Source organism: Rosa chinensis, chromosome 2, assembly GCF_002994745.2.
Source record: "Rosa chinensis cultivar Old Blush chromosome 2, RchiOBHm-V2, whole genome shotgun sequence".
NCBI classification, from domain to species: Eukaryota; Viridiplantae; Streptophyta; class Magnoliopsida; order Rosales; family Rosaceae; genus Rosa; species Rosa chinensis.
The window spans coordinates 7,454,929-7,476,340 of NC_037089.1; the positions used below are offsets into that span (position 1 = coordinate 7,454,929).

General features: G+C 37.6%; 4 protein-coding genes across 6 annotated transcripts; 2 read left to right on the top strand and 2 right to left on the bottom strand.

Moving 5' to 3' along the window:
• Positions 1-4,449: 4,449 nt before the first annotated feature.
• LOC112186735 (cytochrome P450 72A15) lies at positions 4,450-6,690 on the top strand. The gene is made up of 5 exons (XM_024325236.2): positions 4,450-4,793; positions 4,887-5,107; positions 5,231-5,478; positions 5,575-5,974; positions 6,057-6,690. The coding sequence occupies exons 1-5, from the start codon at positions 4,523-4,525 to the stop codon at positions 6,483-6,485; spliced, it is 1,569 nt and encodes a 522-aa protein (XP_024181004.1). The 5' UTR covers positions 4,450-4,522; the 3' UTR covers positions 6,486-6,690.
• Positions 6,691-6,816: 126 nt separating this feature from the next.
• LOC112186737 (DNA-directed RNA polymerase III subunit RPC4) lies at positions 6,817-9,682 on the bottom strand. The gene is made up of 11 exons (XM_024325238.2): positions 9,263-9,682; positions 9,098-9,153; positions 8,975-9,021; positions 8,824-8,890; positions 8,682-8,721; positions 8,411-8,494; positions 8,271-8,323; positions 8,088-8,148; positions 7,749-7,840; positions 7,439-7,666; positions 6,817-7,235 (listed from the first exon to the last, which is right to left on the bottom strand). The coding sequence occupies exons 2-11, from the start codon at positions 9,137-9,139 to the stop codon at positions 7,086-7,088; spliced, it is 864 nt and encodes a 287-aa protein (XP_024181006.1). The 5' UTR covers positions 9,140-9,153; positions 9,263-9,682; the 3' UTR covers positions 6,817-7,085.
• A 167-nt stretch (positions 9,683-9,849) lies between these two features.
• Positions 9,850-12,218, bottom strand: LOC112186738 (mediator of RNA polymerase II transcription subunit 20a). Of its 3 annotated transcripts, none has more exons than XM_024325241.1 (6): positions 12,113-12,218; positions 11,729-11,783; positions 11,498-11,640; positions 11,204-11,376; positions 11,002-11,091; positions 9,850-10,320 (listed from the first exon to the last, which is right to left on the bottom strand). In XM_024325241.1, the coding sequence occupies exons 2-6, from the start codon at positions 11,740-11,742 to the stop codon at positions 10,090-10,092; spliced, it is 651 nt and encodes a 216-aa protein (XP_024181009.1). In that variant the 5' UTR covers positions 11,743-11,783; positions 12,113-12,218; the 3' UTR covers positions 9,850-10,089. The 3 variants fall into 3 exon arrangements, with proteins under 3 accessions (XP_024181009.1, XP_024181007.1, XP_024181008.1); XM_024325239.2 differs by having other exon boundaries at positions 11,204-11,381; XM_024325240.2 differs by lacking the exon at positions 12,113-12,218 and adding an exon at positions 11,944-12,043 and having other exon boundaries at positions 11,204-11,381.
• A 784-nt stretch (positions 12,219-13,002) lies between these two features.
• LOC112186733 (protein CTR9 homolog) lies at positions 13,003-21,262 on the top strand. The gene is made up of 24 exons (XM_024325231.2): positions 13,003-13,378; positions 13,566-13,632; positions 13,744-13,938; positions 14,438-14,538; positions 15,035-15,088; positions 15,226-15,342; positions 15,422-15,485; positions 15,614-15,828; positions 16,146-16,230; positions 16,912-17,012; positions 17,092-17,184; positions 17,305-17,373; positions 17,470-17,562; positions 17,661-17,927; positions 18,057-18,137; positions 18,228-18,386; positions 18,589-18,684; positions 18,992-19,093; positions 19,203-19,310; positions 19,411-19,635; positions 19,743-20,009; positions 20,108-20,179; positions 20,428-20,742; positions 20,883-21,262. The coding sequence occupies exons 1-24, from the start codon at positions 13,238-13,240 to the stop codon at positions 21,051-21,053; spliced, it is 3,258 nt and encodes a 1,085-aa protein (XP_024180999.1). The 5' UTR covers positions 13,003-13,237; the 3' UTR covers positions 21,054-21,262.
• Positions 21,263-21,412: the final 150 nt, after the last annotated feature.

Sequence of the window (21,412 nt, forward strand, 5' to 3'; positions counted from 1 at the left end):
TTTCTTTGCAATTATTTATGGAGATAAATAATTATACATAAGATTCTTAATCATTTGAGATGTACTATTATTCATCGGTGAAATTAATTTATAATTTCACTCATCGTGCATGATCTAATTCGAAAAAGAATCTTGTACGTTCACCTTAATTTACACTTCTCTTCTTGTCTCAGAGTTTGGACTCATTGAAAAGTACCAGAAGTCTTTTCTTCGACTATTAGTTTAGTAATCAATTTAATGTAGTTTACTTTGATGGAACTTAGAAGATAACCTAAATTGCATGCCTCTTGATAGTATTTGATAATAATAAAATATAGAGTCATTATGAATTGTAAGGCTTTCTCTGAAATGTCAGACAGAATAGAGAGAATGTATAACATATTTCTTGCGTCGATATTGACTATTTAATTAACATATTCCTCTTAAAAAGAGCATATATATAGAGAGAATATAACAAATTTCTTACGTCGATATTGACTATTTAATTAGCATATTTCACTTAAAAATAGCATACACACACGCGACCTTTATAGTGAGGAATCCTTTTTTTTAACAATTTTAAGAAATCGCTTATTAGACTTACTTTTCGATCGTATATCCAGATCTAAACCGTTCAAGTTTTAGGTGTATATGAGTAGATCATCTCTGCAAATTTTCAGCTAAATTGATAATCATTAAGACATTCATAACTGCGATTTATAATTATAAACATGACCAGTTCAGGTTAGACAGATTCGTTTCGTCCATTGATTTAATCTAGTTAGATACCTTAACGATCATCAATTTGGATAAAAATTTGCAAAAATGATCTATATATTATGACCTAAAAACTAAATAGTCGAGATACCGAAATGCTATCGAAAAGTGAGTCCCACAAAATATCTCTTAAAATGGCAAAAAAATTAATCCCTTAGTGAAAAGAGCCCTATATACACACACGCGCACGCGGGTGCATACAGATACATTTACGTGGAAACACGTCTACCCTCACTCTTTTGGTTTGTGGATTATTACTTAGAAGAGATTTGAAGGTGCACGTTTACAAATTTGTGCAATTTATACCTTAATTAGTTGATTGATTCGAAGTACGGCATTGACAATCACTCAGATAATGCATCGTATTACAATTAAACTTGTATAAGATGTGAACTTAAGTTTGTTGAACAAAACCCTTGCCATCTATAAATGGAACAATTTTAGAAATGAATAGATTGAAACCGAATCTGCATTCCCCTAAAAAAGAGACAATGATATTTCATCCTTAGTATCGTAGTAGCCGGCAAGCAATTGAACGTTTTGTTTTCTATGAGGTTCTAGATTCGACTGGTACTGGCTCCTATCTCTTATAAAAAACAGAGACAATAATTTCTATACAGAGTTGAAAATAGTATTAGCAATAATAGGTGAAAAAAATCAAAATAGCTGCAGTAAATCATTTTCATATAAATCGGTGGCATACCCAACTACCAAGATTAATTGATAACTGAAATAGTAAATAACTAATTAGCAAAATTAGTAATTAAGAGCCATCAACAGTGTTTAATTGGGACAACTGATCTGCTCCCGACGTAAAGACATGTGAGTGATTTAATTAGCTCTGTCAACATTAATTTTACAGATGCATGGTTAATTAGTATTTATTCTTGGGAAAAATTTAGTTATACTGATGGGTTAAGATCCTATCTATCGATCCAAAGGTGTGAATTCCATTTGCCATCTAATCTTCGGGCAAGTTCTTCATTCTTTGGGCAAAACGTCAAAAGAAGGGCTTGACTTCTCACTCGGGTTGGTTGTGATTAAGAAAGGACGCTTTTGAATGTATATATAGACCATTTTTCAAAAAAATACTCTAAAAGTTTAACCCATAATTTCCACTCGATCAAATTTTGAATGTGAAGAAACTCGAGCTCATAATTAAGTGTCCGGCCCCTCAATCAAAATTATGTTTAATTGATCTATGTTCCGTGGCCGAGAGATTTATAACATAATTTTTAGCTTAGTTTTAGGTTTTGTTTCAAAATCTAAACTTGTCCGAAACTTATTCAGAGCCCTAAAAGTTAAACTCAAGCTCTAGCACTTCTTTACCCAAGTTCTTAACGTCAATCACATATAAATAGCAACTAATTAATTATTGCTAGATGGATCATCCAGCCAACATTATAATTTTCAGACCTCTTCAATTTTATATGAAATCTAGGGATTCTGCATAACTTGTTCCATAGTTTTATTTTTAAATTGATTATTGATCTAAATTATTGGAATTTCACTTGTGTTTAAGTTTTACTTATTGCTATGCATCTTATCAGTTCCTTCCTTGAGCTCAAGTATTTTAAGCTTTTATCATATTACTACCTACTCCACTAAGTCCATACCTATATATTCCATACCTAATTTGTTGCATGTATACTGTTTTCATGTATATCGGATCGATCCCCTTCTGTATATTCTCTTAATGTTTGGCAGCTTGTAGATTGAACTAATTCTATATAAAGGAAGAATAATTCCTACTCACCCACTGAAGCAATATAAATTATACACACCTATATAGTTTATATAAAGCTTCTTTGATTCTGAAACCCCCTTTGCTACCCATATCCATACGGCATGTGAACAGCTCAATTCTACATTCCCAATTAACCAAAAAGAACTAGCTAGGGCTAGCTAGGGTTTTACTGAAAGTTGGTAAATTATTGTGAAGCCACTGAAGCAATATAAATTATACATATATATATATATATATATATATATATATATATACACGGAGCTGTTCCAAAGAGGACATCCGCACTGTTGCTAAAGTGCGAACGTCGACGCAGCAGCCTCGATCAAGCTTTGACGGCACGACGCCACTTGCCGGACGAAGGCCAAGGATAGGATGGACTGGTCTGCAGTTGGGTGGAGTCGCCGGCGATGAGGTAGCAGCTCTGCCCAGAAAGTTGTAGTTGCAGGTCGAGTCGCTGCCCATAACCTGCAACCTCGACCTCCTCCGACATCGATCGCTGCCTAGAACCATCTGGGATGCCTTCGGCTTCCGTCCGCCAAGCTCCGAGCAACCATCGCAGACTGGAACACAACTGCTGCGTTGCAGTTCGCACTTTACATCCGCTTCAGAACCGGCCTCCATATATATATATATATATATATATATAAACTATAAAGCTTCTTCGATTTTGACCACTTTGCTGCCCATATCCATACGGCATGTGAACAGCCCAATTCTACATTCCCAAGTAACCAAAAAGCGCTAGCTACGGCTAGCTAGGGTTTTACTGAAAGTTGGTCAATTATTGTGAAGAATAATAGTTGTGTACTTGTGTTCGATCAGGTTTCTTTGACCAATTGTCGAGAGGGAATATTATTGTTGATTTGAAATCCAAACGTGTATATATTATGATATGGTTTTCACTTTTCTAGCCAGACCCAAAAATAAGAAATTACCAAATGAAGCAAAAGTAAATCACCAGGGTAGGCCTCCCACAAATGACTTTTAATATTTGTATACCAATATATTGAAAGATCGGGAAGAAAGACCCATGCCAATTTCGATGTACCCAACCACCAAAATTTCATAGATCAGTAAAGACAGCACCTCCACCCCATTGACCATTTTGAACAGAGCTCCGAAGAGGAAAGAAACCATCCATCTGAAATGGGTTGCACAAAGTTTTCTTCGATCCAGACCATGAGCTCAGTACATATGTTCACCATAGCCCAACCATGTCAAATAAAGTGAATTGGATTGGATTAGCACTGGTTTGGCATTCCAATCCTTCTTCTTTGGAATTATACAAACTAAAAATAAATAAAATAAAATTCTCCTCTGGAAAATAATCAATTTGAACTTGTCTTTCAGGGCAAGCCTCAAGAGAGACCCAGAGAAACTGAGTCCCAAGGTGCATAGTAACTCAGGCCCAATCCTCTATGTATCAGTGGTCTCATATATTTTTCTCAGGTCCACTAACTGAGCCTGAAGAAAATACTTCTGGGCCAGACCTCTTTCATATCTGTTCTTTATTTCACAAGTCATCCTCAAGCGAAAGTATACAGTCGGTCCTCCAGACCTGAGCTTGATGCTCACGAAAATAGACATTCTGATCTCACCGGCCGGCAGTACTATATTATAGTTCCCATATCCGAAGACATTTTGGTAAACAACAGAGTTTAATTTCTAAGAGAAATCATTCTCAAAACCAAAAACTATGAAAAGTCGTCCAACCAAATTCTATATTCTAAGCCAGCAGTAGCACAACCCCATTCCTTTTTCTCCAAGATAAATAGTCAAATTAATATAAATATGATTCATGCTACATCAGTAGCTAACAGATAGGGTCAAATTTCAATATAGAACAACAGTAGACTTGACAGGTTACCCCCTTTGCAAGATCAACATTTGACCAGAATCGAAGCTTGAAAGATCGAAAATTTTGTAATGGATAATGTTATGGAGCTGTCTATAAGTAGCAAAAAATTCAGTTTTTAACCATCATCAATCATCCAAGTAATCTTCTCAGTTTTCTTGAGTATGGAAGACTATGTAGTATTAAGTTCTGTTTCACTGTTCCTGCTGCTATGTGGTGGTGTTAAAGCTTTCTACTCCATTTGGTGGAAACCCAAATTGCTAGAGAGGCGATTGAAGCAACAAGGAATTAGAGGCACTCCTTACACGCCCCTCATTGGGGACATGAAAGAGTTTGTGAGGCAGATAAAGGAAGCATGGTCCAAGCCAATGAGTCTAAATCACCAGATTGTTCCACGTGTCGACCCGTTTACCCTAGATACTGTGCAGAAATATGGTATGCACCCCTTGTTACTTCCGGTTATGTTTTCTGTGTTGATATTGTGCTTGTAAAGCTTATATTTCGTGTTGTGTTTTGAAACATGTACAGGGAAGATATCGATGTGTTGGGTTGGGACTACACCAAGACTGATCATCATGGACACTGAGATAGTGAAAGAAGTTCTGTCTAACAAGCTAGGTCACTTCCATAAGCCACCCCTAAACCCTCAAATTCTGATTCTAACAAAGGGTCTGTCAACTCTACATGGTGAGAAATGGGCTAAACACAGAAGGATAATCAATCCTGCTTTCCACCTAGAAAAGCTGAAGGTTCGCTGCATCGCTAGCTAATTCCCTATATTGCTCATTTCAGTCATATATGACATTTACTTTTACTGATTTAATTCTCCACTGCTCAGTTACGTACTTATTATCAGTCTGTTTCTTATGTAGGATATGATACCTGTATTTGCAGTCAGCTGCGGTGAAATGATAGAACAGTGGAAGAGGGAGAATCCTTTTCTTCAAGGAAGTTGTGAAATGGATATCTGGCCTGAACTTCAGAAACTAACTGCAGATGTTATTTCTAGAGCAGCATTTGGAAGCACCTATGAAGAAGGGAGGAAGGTCTTCGAGCTTCAAAGAGAGCTCTTAACGCTAACCGTTGAAGCAATGCAAACCTTATATATCCCGGGTTTCAGGTACATTGCCATATTGAAAGAAAATTTAGCATATTTCATGCTTTCATATCTACTCTTGAGAGAACTACTTGATATCTTAACAACTGTTGAGTGCAGATTTATTCCAACAAAGAAGAATCAGAGGAGAAAGAAATTGCACAATGAGATCACATTGATGCTACGAAATATTATCCAGAACAAAATGAATGCCATAAGAGCCGGAGAATCAAGTGTTGATGACTTGCTAGGCCTGCTGTTGCAGTCTAATAGACAGACACATTTATCAGAAAATATAAGTAGCAGAACAACAAGCAAGGAGATGATGACAATTGAAGATGTGGTTGAGGAATGCAAGATGTTCTACCTTGCTGGCCAAGAAACAACCTCAAGCTTGTTAACATGGACCATGATTGTCTTGGCTATGCACCCAGACTGGCAAGAAAAGGCAAGAGAAGAAGTCCTAAGAGTCTGTGGAAAAAAGGAACCCAATTTTGAAGCTCTAAGCCACCTCAAGATCGTGAGTATTTCGCTCCAAGTTTTTAAAGCTAAACTATTCAAGTAGCTCGTTCCCCTGAGTAACTGAACAAATTCTCTTGCAGGTAACCATGATACTTAATGAAGTCCTAAGGTTGTATCCACCTGCAATTGCTTCATATCAACATGCTTACAAGGAAACCATAGTAGGAGACATTGTCGTTCCAGCAGGAGTTGATCTAAATCTGCCTACACTGCTCATTCACCATGATCCTGAACTTTGGGGAGATGATGCAGGAGAATTCAAACCAGAGAGATTTTCCGAAGGAGTTTCAAAGGCATCAAAGAACCAGCAGCAAGCGTTCTTTCCATTTGGGTGGGGTCCGAGGATCTGTATCGGGCAAAATATGGCCATGATAGAAGCCAAAGTTGCTTTGGCTATGATTCTACAACAATTCTCCTTCGAGCTATCACCTTCCTACACTCATGCCCCTTATACTCTAACCATTCTCCAACCACAACATGGAGCTCAAGTCACACTACACCAACTCTAGATTGCATTGGCCTGCAAGGCTGCAATGTCTAAAATTCAATCAAGAAATAATGTGATTTTGAATCACAATCTATGTTCGCTGCATTTCTGTAGTGCATTTATAATGAACAAGTCCAGTCTTTAGACACTGGGCTGGTTCGTTAAGTTCAGTGTATTTCTTCTTTAATTGGCCACTGTGTGTAGAATCAATTAAGCACCTTGAGTTATATTATTAGCAATCAGAGATGCCTTGGAATAAACAAAACATCAGTTTACCAGTGAAAACATTTCTGTAGTTCAAATGTATAAATGTCACATATCACATCATGTTGAAGCTACAATTGACATTTGTATTAAAAAATGAACATTTATTGAGTAATCTGATTTGTATCTCAGTCTGTATAAAACAGAATAGAGAATAAGTTGCAATAGGTTCATTTCACATGACTGTCAAAAAATAAACTCTTATGCAAGTTATTGGCTGGTATACTCAAAAATTTCTTATCTCGCCACTGAAATTTGTCATCTATTTCCTCTGATAGTATTAATTAAGACTCAAAATTTCCTCAAAAGCATACCGGGTTACCAGAGACCAAAACTGTATTGCAAATGAGCAGTACCATCATAAATCCTCTAAACTGTTCAAAACGGAGTCAATATCTGGGGTCACAACAGCTCGCTTATTGAGCTCCCCAATAGTGCAACACTTCTTCTCTGTGGTATTAATAGCCACAACATCCTGGGCAAAATCACAGTTCATTCCTGTAGAGACCTGCATCCATGCAAAAGGTAAGAGGTATGCTAGTTAGAAATTTGATATCTTCCTTTCGGGTGACTGAAAAGAATTTATTACAGGTGTGTAATAGTTAATGAGCCCAAGTAATTCAAAAGTAGATATAGCATCAAAAGATAAGAGGGAAAAAAAGAAAAAAAGACGACATTCCATTTTGTATCATTATTATGAAATGTACTCACATCATAGAGGGTGTCTCCTAGCTTCAGCTTGATAGCACCACTTCTGTACACCAGCATCTTACCCATGAAGCCAGCTGGTAACTCACCCAAAGAACAAGGCTTCTCTGTATTATGTGCTCCTCCTGGTGCCCCTGAGCTACTGGTTACCTGTTGGCCTGCTGGTTGCTTTAAAATAGGCAAGGTCGGTGGTAGATGAAGAAAGAACATACTTGTTGCTCTATTTTCCTCCTGCCAACAAACCCTCAAAAGTAAATCAAACTGATTTAAGCATGCATATACTGTTGGCATTTTAATCTTCAGATCAACCAACCTTTAGATCAAGATCATCTGCCGCTGGTGTTGCATTTTCATCATAAATTGATTCCTCTGAACCATCCCCAAATTCTTGCTGGTTAAGAATTGCTGCACAATGTAGAACATTAGGTGCATTCACATGTAACACAAGTCACGTTTCACCATGATAGAAGATGACACAGGACTCAGATTGCAAACAAAAATATATGAATCAAGCTACAAAGTTTCATATTAAGAAATTAGTCAAGTCACGTTTCACTCTAATATAGAGATGAGTTAACACTATCTGAAATTCATATCCTAATCTCACTGGAAAATCTATGCAACCTAATCCTCAGATTTGTTGCAAACATACCAGGATCTTCATAAGATGGCTGCCTCAGAGGAAGAGATATAGGGTAATGACCGTAGATATCCTGGAATAACATCATCCCAAATTTAAAAATAACCGAAGTCATACATAAACATACAGACCTACAAAGTAAACACAAAAAATCCAACATTTGGCTTTCATGTATAGGGTTGCAATGTAACTTACAAATGGTGACTTGTATTCTTTCTCCTCTTGAATGACCGGGTTAGAACCACCACCTGCAGAAACACCATCAAGAGTGATGTTGCTAGAAGCATCCCCATTAACAGCCATAAACTAAACTACTACACTGAAGATGATCATACCATTAGCACCCCTGGGAGCCCCATATGATCTTTTGGTCGATGATGATTGACCCCCAGAACCAAATGCAACTTCCACAGGCTTCTCTGCAAATTAACACCATTGTTGTCATTGATTGAATCACAGCTTCCATATTATCCGATTTAAGTTGGTAAATTCCACCCTATTTGATTTGAATTTGATTGGATTAAATTGCAAGAGTTGGATGACTAGTAAATTTAAATTCCAAATCGAAATCCAAGAGTCTCAAAGCAAAGTGAGAAAACCCTTTACCTTTCTTTTCGTTTTTCGGCTTTACCCTCAAAGATTGTTCCTTTTTAAGACACAACATACCAAAGATCAGATGTTGGGATCAAAACTTGAGATCATGTCAATGCAAACCAATCAATCAATCAATCAGTGTCATAATACATACATGGAAACGTCTGAGCAGCTCCCTCTCCTTTTCAGCATGACTAGCTTGCTCTTCCTCCTCCGGGTCGCTACAGAGAGATTAAGAACAACATACCAAATTAACCATAAAAGAAAAAGATAATCAATACTAAAATACATTGGTTTGAACCTACGGTTTAACTTCAGCCTTCGGGCGAGATCCTTTTGGCGTGAACCTCCTCTGCATCAAAACAAAGCAAATCAGAAATACTGTAATAAACTACAGGTTCACATTTAACAAAGGCAGTGCATCAAACCTTTCTGGGAGCAGGAGCACCAGATTGTGGCGCTTGGCTCATTATTATAGTACAATCTTCAGTGAACATAAACAAACAACAAAAATATTGTTAGCCCACGATTGCAAACTAGTTAAGAATGTAAAACCATGAAGATGATGGACGATGATGATGGTAGAGGGTAACCTGAGAGTGAGGCGGTGGAGAGGAAACAGGGAAGGACCGGGGAGGCTAGTGAACCCAAAACCCCTATGTACCTTTCAAGAAGCTGAGATTTTATACCCGGTATCAATTCAATAACATTTGAACAGTAATGCTGCCCTATATATACATATTATGCTGCTTTTGTTCTCTGTGCCTTCACGTGGACGCTATACGCACGGAAACCCTTTGGAAGCAAGGTTTTCGTAATTTATACAGCGTTTCTGTCGCAATTTCTCAACATCTAATTTAGGACACTGTAGTCATCGGCCAGTAATTTAAGAGCCCAAATGTATGAAAAGGCCCAAGTAGATTAGAATTTTACTGTTTGTTTAGTCCAAAGTATCACGTGTCTGCGATCGATCCCGGTTAAAAGTTTATCCTAAACTACAAACTAGTAGTAGTCCGAGATTGCCTGATACAGTTTTTTTAACTTCCGAGAGAAATTTCCAAACCCTGTAATTGGGATGTAAAAGAGAAGTTGTGCTATTTCACTGGTTTTCTACTAAACTTAGAAGAGAAAGGAGCACAGAAAGTAAATGCAGAAGCAGCCCTTACTTCAGAGCATGCTCTACCATATGCTTTCGGTCTTCCATCGAAAACCAAAGCGTTCTTTCAACTCTAAAGAATTCAACAAGGTGATGAGAGTAACAGGACTATGTTTTCCATTTAACAAACTACCATGTACTTTACGGAACCAAAACCTAACTTGGATGTTCATTCCTCCCCTTGGTCCCAGAGTAAACTGGGATTGAAAACATTAACACATCAAACCAGTTGTGCAAGTGGCAAACATGAAGATCTTCTTGTTCCTAATTTCTTCCTTGCACGGTCGCAATTAGTTGAGCCATAACAGCAGCATATTGGACGGCAGTGTGTTGTGAAGTATACTGGTCTCCAAGGCCAAACTCACCAAAGTTTGGTTCCATATGCACAAAGTGGCCTGGTAATGCTCTTTTCAACACAGCCTGATCCCATATAGTCATAAACTCTTCCATGATTTGCCTTGCCTTTTCCATTGAAGAAATGGGTAGGTACTCCACCTGTAGAACCGAAGTAACTTCAATCAAAAACGATTTGGCAGTATAGCACAATGACAACACATGAATATCTTCAGCGACATTAACAACTGACAGAAAGAAAAGTACGGGGACAAAAGAAAAAGGCGATATTAAGCACCGACAATCTCAAGAGTGGAAAAGTTCTTCAAATCTAATGTTGCTAGATAGAGTGGAAAGTAAATGGAATCCCATGCAAAGCCAATAATTTTGAAAGCAGAAAACATGTTTTGTTCATAAGGTTCCAGCTGGTATTCTGCAATGAGTTGGTCAATAGGGAGACTGAGAAATAGATCCAATTGGTATTCTGTGAAGTGCATGCCTAATATAATCAATAAGAAACCAACTTTCATATATTAGCTAAAATTGGTATACAAAGTCCATCAGCATGTATTCCAATCTTCAGTGCAAACTTTAACTATGTACCCCCCCACAAAGATCATCAAGCATTACTGTAAGTGCTTGACAAACATTCTGGTGAATACTGCCAATAGGTTCATTGTACTATGATAGCTCTGCTTTTGGCATATTATTCTCATCTTCTCGTGGTAAGAAATAAGAAAACATTTGTTTCAAAAAAAGAAATAAGAAAACATCCAGAGGTTCTAGAACACAGGAACAAGCACTCAAATTAAAATAATGAAGTTTGTGAATGGAGTGCATTACCTCCATAACTATTCCTCTCAAATTCTCAGACTGATTCGGAAGGACTTTCCCCACTCTCAATTGGAAGTCCCCTAGTTGATATTGAAATCCCTACACACAATTACACCATAGAATCATATAAACCAATTTTCTCTCCTTGGACGTCAACATTCAAATATCATACATTCGATTACACTAAAGCTGAAAGTGAAAAGGAGAGAACCTCAAAATTAAGCGAGACCCTCTGTTTGTAAGACTGCAGTTTCTCCATAATCATTGTAATCGTAGAATCAGCTTCAAGAACTATGCGAAGCGGTCGGATTATAAGGTAGTACTTATTTGGCTGCTCTGGCAGTGCAATCCCCAAGAAATCACGCGGGTATTCCCCACCAAAGCCTGCTCTGGTAGCATACATATACAATCGTATCAGAATCAATGTTTTACAAAGTAACAAAAGCCATATTATAAATTTGGAAAGAGAAAAAAAAAACAAAAACATCCAAGATGAGAAATCTACCTCGAAGCAGGGGTTTGTAGAAAGTGATGGTGGCTTTCCACCTGCCTTCCTTAATCCCATTGATGCTCTCCACAACCTGCGTGACTTCGTTGATGATCTGACTGTTCACCGTCGTCCCTGCATTGGGTTGCCAATGCAAAACCCTAATTGCACCATAAACCATCAAATGTTAAAAGCAACAGAGAATACTTCAGACCCTGCACTAGGGGTTTTCAAAGCTTTATTCTTTACCATTTTAGCGGCATCGTCTTCGATTTCAACTGTTCTGGCTTAGGGCTCAGATTCTCTGTGATTCATTGATAAAGACGATTAAAGATTTAGCCTTTTCACTTGATAAACTCTTAAAAATTTGAAACGAGCTAACTAATTGAATGTAAAAAATCAGCAGAAAATTACTGAAACAAAATCACATCTATTGAGAATCCAACCAGGCATCAGGTACAAACAGTTTTAACTTCGATTCAAAAAGTGTTTATATGAATTTCGATGGAGGAGAAATCCCTAAGTTAGAGCTAAGCCCTAATCTGAGTAAAAATTCCAACTTTGAAGCGAAAATCTAAGACAAATCAGAGTTATAACCAACCAGGATTTGAAAGGAGGGAAGGAGAGAGATACCTGGAGAGAGGGCAATCAACTCAGGCTCAGCTAGTGTGATTTTTAGGGGCTGTTTCGCGGCCCGAGGGAGATGCTGCTCTATGGTCTGTCCATACACAAGAGTAAACTCCCTTTAAACGGTAAAAGTGTCTTTATCAAAATAGAGAGAAATTTGGGGGACCAATGATTAGAAAACGCCAAAACAAACACGATTATTAGATAAGTAAGCTAACCAAACTATGGCCGATATTATAAATTTTAAGTTTGACCGTAAAACAATTCACTATTTTACAAAAAAAACTTTTGATTCAAAATTTATTTGATTTGAATTTTTGTTCATAACAATGACTCATATAAAGTTGTTTGTGTGTAGCCATGCAAGAATATTGAATGAATGAAACATAAATTATCACATTAAGCGTTGGTTAAAGCGATGATGAATTGGGTTAAGATTATATCAGGTTAGAAGTTCAATCGTCTTTAAATATAACAAAAGAAAACGTACAAACACAGCAACAACATATAAAATATGGTCATAAGAACATTTGTTCAATGTAATTAACCCCCTATTCCACTAATAATGTAATATAAGTTGAATATCTCTTAATAGGATATGAATATGATTTGAAATGAACATTATGTTATCAAACAAATCATTTTAAAAGTCTAGTTAACGAAATTAATGAATTAAATAAACTACTTAGATGTTTTAATGTTCGACACAAATAGCAAACGCGCGAATAAAAAAGTGTAATCATTTTCTATTCGCGCGCTTTTGAGATAATATCGAAATCTGAAAAAAATATTTCTCCTTTTTTTTGGCCAAAACAAATTGAAAATATTTCCCCAAATAATTTCTCACATTTAACTTAGAGCTTTATACCTTACCAAAGAAAAACCCCTTTTCTTTTTTGGTCGGTTGGCAAACAAAGCTTAAAAGGAAGAAACTTTAAACGGGAATGGAGGGTCTTCTTCTCTGAGAGCCTCTGCGTCTCTCTCAAACCACCACCACCACATTCTCTTCTCCGATTTCAATTTCCTACAATTCACGGCGGTCTCTCTCTATCCGGCTAGTTAACGGAGACGTAGACGGAGTTAGGGTTTCGTTTTTGAATGAGCTGTGTGCTTCGCTGATTTGGGAAATCAATGGCGTCAGTTTATATACCGGTGCAGAATTCGGAGGAGGAGGTTAGGGTTGCTCTCGATCAGCTTCCTAGGGACGCTTCGGATATCCTCGATATCCTCAAGGCCGAGCAAGCCCCTCTCGATCTCTGGCTCATTATCGCGGTTCGTGTTTTTTGTTTTTGCTTCTGTTAAATCTTAATACTCATTCTGTATGAGAAAAAATTGAAACTTCAATTCAGTGCATAATCGTTTGGTTTATGAGCAATTTCGTTTCGATTCTGGCTCGAATTGAAGTTAATGGTGATATGGAGGTGATAAGCTACTTACTTTTGAATTTGTAATGCTGCAGAGAGAGTATTTCAAGCAAGGGAAACTAGAACAGTTTCGCCAGATTTTGGAGGAGGGGTCTAGTCCTGGTAATCACACTTTTTCGACACTCTCGTATGCCTTTTTATTTATTTATTTATTTATTATTATTATTACTTGCTTTTGGTGCTCAGGTGGTGTTATTGTTTGCATTGGTGCAGAGATTGATGAGTATTATGCGGATGTTCGGTACGAGAGGATTGCTATTTTGAATGCATTGGGGGCCTATTACAGCTACCTTGGAAAGATTGAGACGAAACAGAGAGAAAAGGAGGAGCATTTCATTTTAGCCACACAGTTTTACAATAAAGCATCGAGAATAGACATTCATGAGCCTTCTACATGGGTTGGGAAAGGTAGGTATAGTTAGAGTGGTTGTTATATTTTTCTTACTGGATATGGCTCATGTCGGTAACTACAACGTCCAAAAGGAATTGTCCTCTGCTGGAGTTTGGCTTGAACTGTGTTTTGCATATGTTCTCGGGTGCCCTGAGTCGCTAGCCAAGTAGTTGATCTATAGAGTGCTTACTGTGGCAAATAAGAGTTTTCAGGGACTGGCCTTATGTTCTTGTTTTGTTGCAGTTGTGAACTATGGAATCCAAAAGATTTTGTGTCATTTTGTCTTTATGGCAAATAAAGTTGCTTCTTGTTCTCAATTTGTATTCTGAGTCTTTCTGGTGTCAGTCTCTTATACATCTATTGCTTACTTATACTATTACTTGTCAAGCATTCTCAATGAGTGCCGCAAAAGGATCTATGTTGCTGAATTCATGTGGGGAAATTGTTTGCTGTCTATGCTTTACTAGACAATACTTGTTAAGATTCTCTAAACTTTATCACTGTTTCTGCTCACAGGTCAGCTTTTACTGGCCAAGGGTGAAGTAGATCAGGCATTTAATGCGTTCAAGATTGTATTAGATGGAGACCGTGATAACGTCCCTTCCCTTTTGGGTCAGGTTTGTACTTGATCTCTCTGCTAAAGAATAGTGTAGTGCTTGCCATTTTAGGATCACATGCACGAAGATGTCATCGATATTTCAACATATGAAAAACAAAATAGACGATATTAGTTTTGTTCACGTGTTGCTCCTCTGTCTGCACAGAACCAGTATTCCTTCTGTTGAACAATTATGTCTGCTACTTATAAGAATGTTTTTTGAATCCTTTTAAATATGGGATTTTCAACGGGTGTCCAATGGGGTGATGTCCTGTATTTCTATGAGCTATGACTGTGGCAATTGGCTCTCTAAAAGTCTTTGGAAATGGAATGTTAGCAAGAGTTGAGGGAGAGTGGAAATTTAGTGGTAGGCACTATGGAAATACACTTACGGGGAACTAATTAAAATATTGCAGACCTGGTTAACTCGCCCAGAGCAAGAGAGACCAAATTGGGGTTGACTATTATTAGTTATGCTGCATTTGCTTCAAATTAGTTGCCCTTGATATCTGCAGGCATGCGTTGAGTTTAATCGTGGCCAGTATTCTGATTCATTGGAGCTGTACAAGGTTTGTATTCATCCTCCTATTTATTAACCTGTACAACCCAACAAATTCACTCTTTCTTAGCCTCAAGGTTTATTCTCTTCTAGAAAATTTTCTTTTAGTCAGATAGTTTGTTGTTTTAACTGTGAAGTTCCATGCAGAGAGCCCTGCAAGTGAATCCCAATTGTCCTGCGGCTGTGAGACTTGGCATTGGTCTCTGTCGTTACAAAATGGGTCAATTTGAAAAAGCTTGGCAGGCATTTCAGCGGGTTTTACAGGCAAGTGATAGCTCAATGATGAATCTGCATTTGTACCTGCCACAGTTCTTCTAACTTCATGAACTTATTATACTTGCAGTTAGATCCTGAAAATGTTGAGGCTCTTGTTGCTCTTGCAATTTTGGATTTGCATACTAATGCAGGTACAACTATTAAAGTCAGCATTTTATATTATACTTATCGAATTCTGTTATTTATTTTGATTATTGTTATTGTATGTCCATACTTCTGGCCCTTGGGAAGTCTAATATCTGGCTGTATTATTTGATAGCTGCTGGAATAAGGAAAGGAATGGAAAAAATGCAGAGAGCTTTTGAGCTATACCCTTATTGTGCAATGGCCTTAAACTATCTGGCAAACCATTTTTTCTACACTGGTCAGCACTTTTTAGTTGAGCAACTTACTGAGACTGCACTTGCTGTCACCAACCATGGACCAACAAAGTCGCATTCCTACTACAATTTAGCACGATCTTACCATAGCAAGGTAAAAAGATTATGCTTCTTTTATATGACGATGTCATGATAATGAAGGGTTCTTTACATTGTCTCTTTTATATTGGTAAAGAAATTTTAAAGCAGAGGAAAGAATCTTTTTTTTTTTTGGGGGACGTCAATGTGTGTGGGGGCAAATGGAGTTATATCTTATGCACCATTAGTTCTACATGTTGCTGTATCTTCTATTCTGGTGACATTAATATCGTTAATTTTAGTCTTATCTCCAGCACTTTCAGACTTTCATGCTTTGCCTATGACTCTTTTGGATTGCTAATGGTAGCAATATTTGATTGCACTGAGTTGCAGGGGGACTATGATAAGGCAGGAGTGTACTACATGGCATCTGTCAAGGAAATCAGTAAACCCCAAGAATTCATATTTCCTTATTATGGTCAGTTACTATCAGTCATAAACAATCTTTAGTGTTTAAATTTGTATGAGTCAGATATTTTGGCATAGTATTAGTAATTACTTCGATTAGTTGTTAATATTTCTAACGCAAGACTTTAACATAGCTTCACTAAGGGGTTAGTAGGAATTGCGAGGTCCATGGCTTGCTTCCATGCGGTCTGGGGTTTGAACCCCTTCACACCTACCTATTTAGCTATTCTCTACAGTTTCCTGTCTCCTAAAGGGACTAGGGTTTTGCAGGAGGCCCCAGTTTTGTGCCTGGGTCTGCCAAGCGCGTGTGGGGCATTTATAGTACCATGATAAAGAAAAAGACTTTAACATAATATATATATATATATATATATATATATATATATATATCCCCCCTGTTGGTTGCTCGCATCCTTTGGTTTCATTGTTATGCTTGTCCCTGAATTCATATTTAACCATCATTATTATATGCATGGAAGATTCAGAAAAGGTATGTCATATGTGACACGAATAGGCCCTTAATTCTCTGCACCTTGATTCTTTCCTGGTTGTGTTTGACTTGCTATGCTTGGACCATATGAATCTTGGATGGATTACGTACTAAAGAACTCTGCATATTAACGTAGTCTTCATGTTCATGTGACATGGTTTACATATATGTTTGTGCATAACTTTGGGCTCTCGGTGTCAGGTTTGGGACAAGTACAACTGAAGATGGGAGATCTTAAAAGTTCACTGTCGAACTTTGAAAAGGTCTTGGAGATTTACCCTGATAATTGCGAGACACTGAAAGTGAGTTGGATTCAAATTTTGCTGGTCTCAATGATCTTTTTCTCTTCTTCTTTCACAGCTAATAGATTCTTTTCTATAGGCTCTTGGTCACATATATGTTCAGCTTGGGCAGACAGGGAAGGCATTGGAATTTATGAGGAAGGCTACAAAAATTGACCCAAATGATGCCCAGGTAATCAACCCATTTATAACAGGAGATGTCGAGTAGGGTGCTCCATTGAATCCTCGTGTAAAGCTCTAACCTTGTAACCTCATGTTCTTATTTTGCACCTTTTATCTGACTATAATGCAGGCATTTCTTGATCTGGGAGAATTATTGATTTCATCTGATGCTGTAGCAGCTCAGGACTGCCTAAAAACTGTAAGAATTTCTTCTCAGCCAACGTTGTCTTCCTTATATTGAACTCTCTCTCTCTCTCTCTCTCTCTCTCTCTAGTAATCGTCAAATATTCTATAGGCACGTAATCTTTTGAAGAAGGGAGGTCAGGAGGTACCAATCGATGTTCTTAACAATCTTGGGGTACTTCATTTTGAAAGGGGAGAATTTGAGGTTTGTGGATTTGTTATGTTTCTTTCCTGGAATCTTATTGTAATTGCCATCCAAAGCAAACATAGATCGACTAGTGTGTATATTCTTCTATCTGTCAGCTTGCTCAACAAACTTTCAGAGAGGCACTAGGTGATGGAATATGGGTGGCCTTCATTGATGGTAAAGAAAAAGCCCCATCTGTTGATGATGATGCATCTATTTTTCAATACAAGGACATGCAAATATTCCATCAACTTGAGAAAGAAGGTCACTTAGTCGAATTACCTTGGAATAAAGTCACAACACTATTTAACCTTGCCAGACTACTTGAGCAATTACACAACACTGAAACGGCAAGCATATTTTACCGTTTGATTTTGTTCAAGGTATGTTTCTATATTTGCATGTGCATACACTTGATTGTCTTATTGCTTTATATTTAAGTCTTCTGATATGTCATGGTCCATCTCTTTTCTTTAATGTTTTTTTTTTAAAACATATGTTCTTATTTGCAGTATCCAGACTATGTAGATGCTTATCTGAGACTTGCTGGCCTTGCAAAAGCTCGAAATAATTTACAACTAAGCATTGAACTGGTATGCATATAACTCTCTCTCTCTCTCTCGCTCAAAAAACTGACTCTCTCTCTCTCTCTTGCTAAAAAAACTGACCACTCCTTTCTATAGGTTAATGATGCACTGAAGGTGAATAACAAGTCCCCAAATGCATTATTGATGCTTGGTGACTTGGAATTAAAAAATGATGACTGGGTTAAGGCAAAAGAGACCTTTCGGGCTGCTAGTGAAGCAACTGAGGGAAAGGATTCCTATGCCACTCTTTCTCTGGTGTGTATTACTTTATTGGTCGTGCTTCTCCCAATTATTTTCTGCCATCAAAATTACTCTTAAATGATAGCTTTTAGTATTTTGAAAAAAAAAAAAAACTGCCAAAGTGATATTTCCAGAAACTTTCGTTTTTTCGTAACTGTGTTTGCTGATGTTAGTTAAATACTATCTATATCTTATATGCTTGTTTGTCCCTGTATAGGGAAACTGGAACTATTTTGCTGCAATTCGCAATGAGAAAAGAAATCCCAAGTTGGAAGCTACACATCTGGAAAAATCAAAAGAACTCTACACTAAAGTACGTTGGTTTTTTACTTTTATTTTCTTTTCCTGTCCTTTTAGAGTCATTATCTTGGAATGTAATGCTAGCTTTAAGACGGAATGCACGTGCACACACAAGATCTTTCTTCATTTGTTTTGTGTTGGTAAAGATAGTTGTGATCAATATATATATATATATATATATATATATAATTCTATATTTCCATATTATTTGTTAAACTTGTATCAATCAGGTATTCATCTTGTTTTCAATCATCTATTGGGTAATGTGCCACGCACATCCAATAGTTTTTTTTTTAAAAATACTTTTTACATGCTTATAGGTCCTGGCTCAACATTCTGCTAATTTATATGCTGCCAATGGTGCTGGAGTGGTCTTTGCAGAGAAGGGTCACTTTGATGTTTCAAAAGATATTTTTACACAGGTAAGTTATATAGTAAACAATTGGAATCTATTGTGTTACTAGATCATTTGGTAGATGTAGATTTCAAAATTTAAGATTTGTTGCTGTTGCTGTTTGCCTGTGAATTTAGGTTCAAGAAGCTGCCAGTGGGAACATTTTTGTTCAGATGCCTGATGTATGGATAAATTTGGCACATGTTTATTTTGCTCAAGGAAATTTTCCCTTGGCTGTGAAAATGGTGAGTTCATCTCATCTCTTTGTCTATTCTATTATCTGACTTTAAATTTATTAGTTTTCTTGGAAATGTATGCATGTGCTGATGACTAGTAATTTTGCAGTATCAAAACTGCTTGAGGAAGTTCTTTAACAACACGGACTCTCAGATCCTACTGTATATAGCCCGTACACATTATGAAGCGGAGCAGTGGCAAGACTGCAAAAAAACTTTAATGAGAGCCATTCATTTGGCACCTTCAAACTACACATTTAGGTTTGATGCAGGTGTTGTGATGCAAAAGTTCTCAGCTTCAACCTTACAAAAACCAAAAAAATCTGTGGATGAGGTTCGAAAAACCTTCTCATTTTCTTGCCATTTATTTTTTAGTGAATATATGTTTAATTTTCTTGATTTCATTTATTCACATAACATCATATATATGTCCGTGTTTAGGTCCGGTCAACAGTTGCAGAGCTAGAAAATGCTGTTCGTTTATTTAGACAACTGTCTGCTGCTTCCAGCCTTCACTTTCATGGGTTTGATGAGAAAAAGATTGACACTCATGTTGAGTACTGCAGCCACTTGCTTGAGGCTGCAAGAGTTCATTTAACAGCAGCTGAGCATGAAGAGCAGAAGGTTCGGCAGAAACAAGAACTTGCTCGTCAGATGGCAATTGCTGAGGAAGCCCGTCGTAAGGCTGAAGAACAGAGGAAGTTCCAGGTTTGATATTCAAAAATTGCTTCATCCTCTACTACTATGGTGATGGTACATTTCTGTAAGTTTTTGCCCCTACACTAGTTAATACTTCTGTGCAACAGTTGGAGAGGAGAATGCAAGAGGACGAACTAAAGCGAGTGAGACAACAGGAGGAGCATTTTGAGCGCATAAAGGTAAATATTGATAACTGAGTTGTTTGTACATTCATGTTGCTACCCCCTACAATTGGAGTGTGGCAGCTCCTTTCACTTCATGTATGACATGCTCGACTCAGGCCACCTGGTCATGGTTTGGCTTGTATAGTTAAAATCCCTCTAACGTTGAATAAAAAGATGGATCCTGGTAGATACAGAAAATGGATAGCTTGTATATATTGACATATTTCGTGTTTCTAAGTTTTTCAATATTTTGGCATGTTCAGGAGCAATGGAAGAGTAGTACATCTGGTTCTAAGCGAAGGCCTTCAGATATGGATGATGAGGACGGCGGGCATAGTGAAAAGAGAAGGAGAAAAGGTGGAAAGAAGAGAAAGAAGGACAAATACTCAAGGTCGCGTTATGAAACGGAGGAAGCAGAAGCTGAGCAGATGGACTATCAGGAAGCACCGGAAATTGAAGATGCTAACACAAACTACCAGGAGTCCCCAGGTCATATGAATGAGCAGGATGATGAAGAGAATGCTCAAAATCCTCTTGAAGCAGCTTTTGGCATTGAAGATTCTGATGTTGAGGATGAGGTAAAAGCTTTCTATAGTCCCTTTGTTTGAGTTCTCTCAATTAGAAGCACTGATATCTTAGCTAAGAATCCTTGTAAATTAATTTCAATTTTTATGTCACTTCCTGCTGGCAGTAACGTACTTTATCTTTTTTGTTCTAGGTTGCACCTGCAGGTCGACGGAGGCGGGCATGGTCGGAATCCGATGATGATGATGAGCAGCAAGAGAGGCAGCCGGAGTCCAGTCCTAGAAGAGAAAATTCTGCAGATGTTCAGAGTGATGGAGGAGAAGGTGGTGATAAGCCGAATGGGGATTTTGATGATGAGGATTAATCTCCATCATCTTAAACTGTACTAGATCAGGAGTAAATATGTGCAATTTTGAACAACTTATTTCTTTTAACATGAGGGCCTGAGCCATTAGCTGAGAATAACTACATTATTTATAGGTGTTTGTGGTCCTCGTGTTTATATTTTGTACCCTCTAAAACTCAATAGTAATAGAAGCTGCATTTTGCTAAGCTCCCAGCACCTTCACCTCATATGCTTCTCCAAGGATTTGATTTCATCCTAAACATTGAAACGCTGGACCATGTACGTGTATTTAGCGAATCAGATCTGATTTGTTTGAATTGCTCATGAGAGCATTGGCGGGGTTGTCAGTTGTTGATGTAGAGGCGTTCAAAAAAAGG

What these genes read in the sequence shown, in the direction of transcription:
- LOC112186735 (XM_024325236.2), top strand. Translation starts at nt 4,523, where the DNA reads ATGGAAGACTATGTAGTATTAAGTTCTGTTTCACTGTTCCTGCTGCTA. An exon ending in AGATACTGTGCAGAAATATG is followed by an intron (nt 4,794 to 4,886) that starts GTATGCACCCCT and finishes AAACATGTACAG; the next exon opens with GGAAGATATCGATGTGTTGG. An exon ending in TTATATATCCCGGGTTTCAG is followed by an intron (nt 5,479 to 5,574) that starts GTACATTGCCAT and finishes TGTTGAGTGCAG; the next exon opens with ATTTATTCCAACAAAGAAGA.
- LOC112186737 (XM_024325238.2), bottom strand. Translation starts at nt 9,139, where the DNA reads ATGAGCCAAGCGCCACAATCTGGTGCTCCTGCTCCCAGAAAG. An exon ending in GCCGAAAAACGAAAAGAAAG is followed by an intron (nt 8,495 to 8,681) that starts GTAAAGGGTTTT and finishes GTTAATTTGCAG; the next exon opens with AGAAGCCTGTGGAAGTTGCA. An exon ending in TAGGAGACACCCTCTATGAT is followed by an intron (nt 7,236 to 7,438) that starts GTGAGTACATTT and finishes GCATGGATGCAG; the next exon opens with GTCTCTACAGGAATGAACTG.
- LOC112186738 (XM_024325241.1), bottom strand. An exon ending in CTACAAACCCCTGCTTCGAG is followed by an intron (nt 11,377 to 11,497) that starts GTAGATTTCTCA and finishes CTACCAGAGCAG; the next exon opens with GCTTTGGTGGGGAATACCCG. An exon ending in TGAGAGGAATAGTTATGGAG is followed by an intron (nt 10,321 to 11,001) that starts GTAATGCACTCC and finishes TCGGTTCTACAG; the next exon opens with GTGGAGTACCTACCCATTTC.
- LOC112186733 (XM_024325231.2), top strand. Translation starts at nt 13,238, where the DNA reads ATGGCGTCAGTTTATATACCGGTGCAGAATTCGGAGGAGGAGGTTAGG. An exon ending in TACAACTAAGCATTGAACTG is followed by an intron (nt 18,138 to 18,227) that starts GTATGCATATAA and finishes TCCTTTCTATAG; the next exon opens with GTTAATGATGCACTGAAGGT. An exon ending in TTCCCTTGGCTGTGAAAATG is followed by an intron (nt 19,311 to 19,410) that starts GTGAGTTCATCT and finishes GTAATTTTGCAG; the next exon opens with TATCAAAACTGCTTGAGGAA.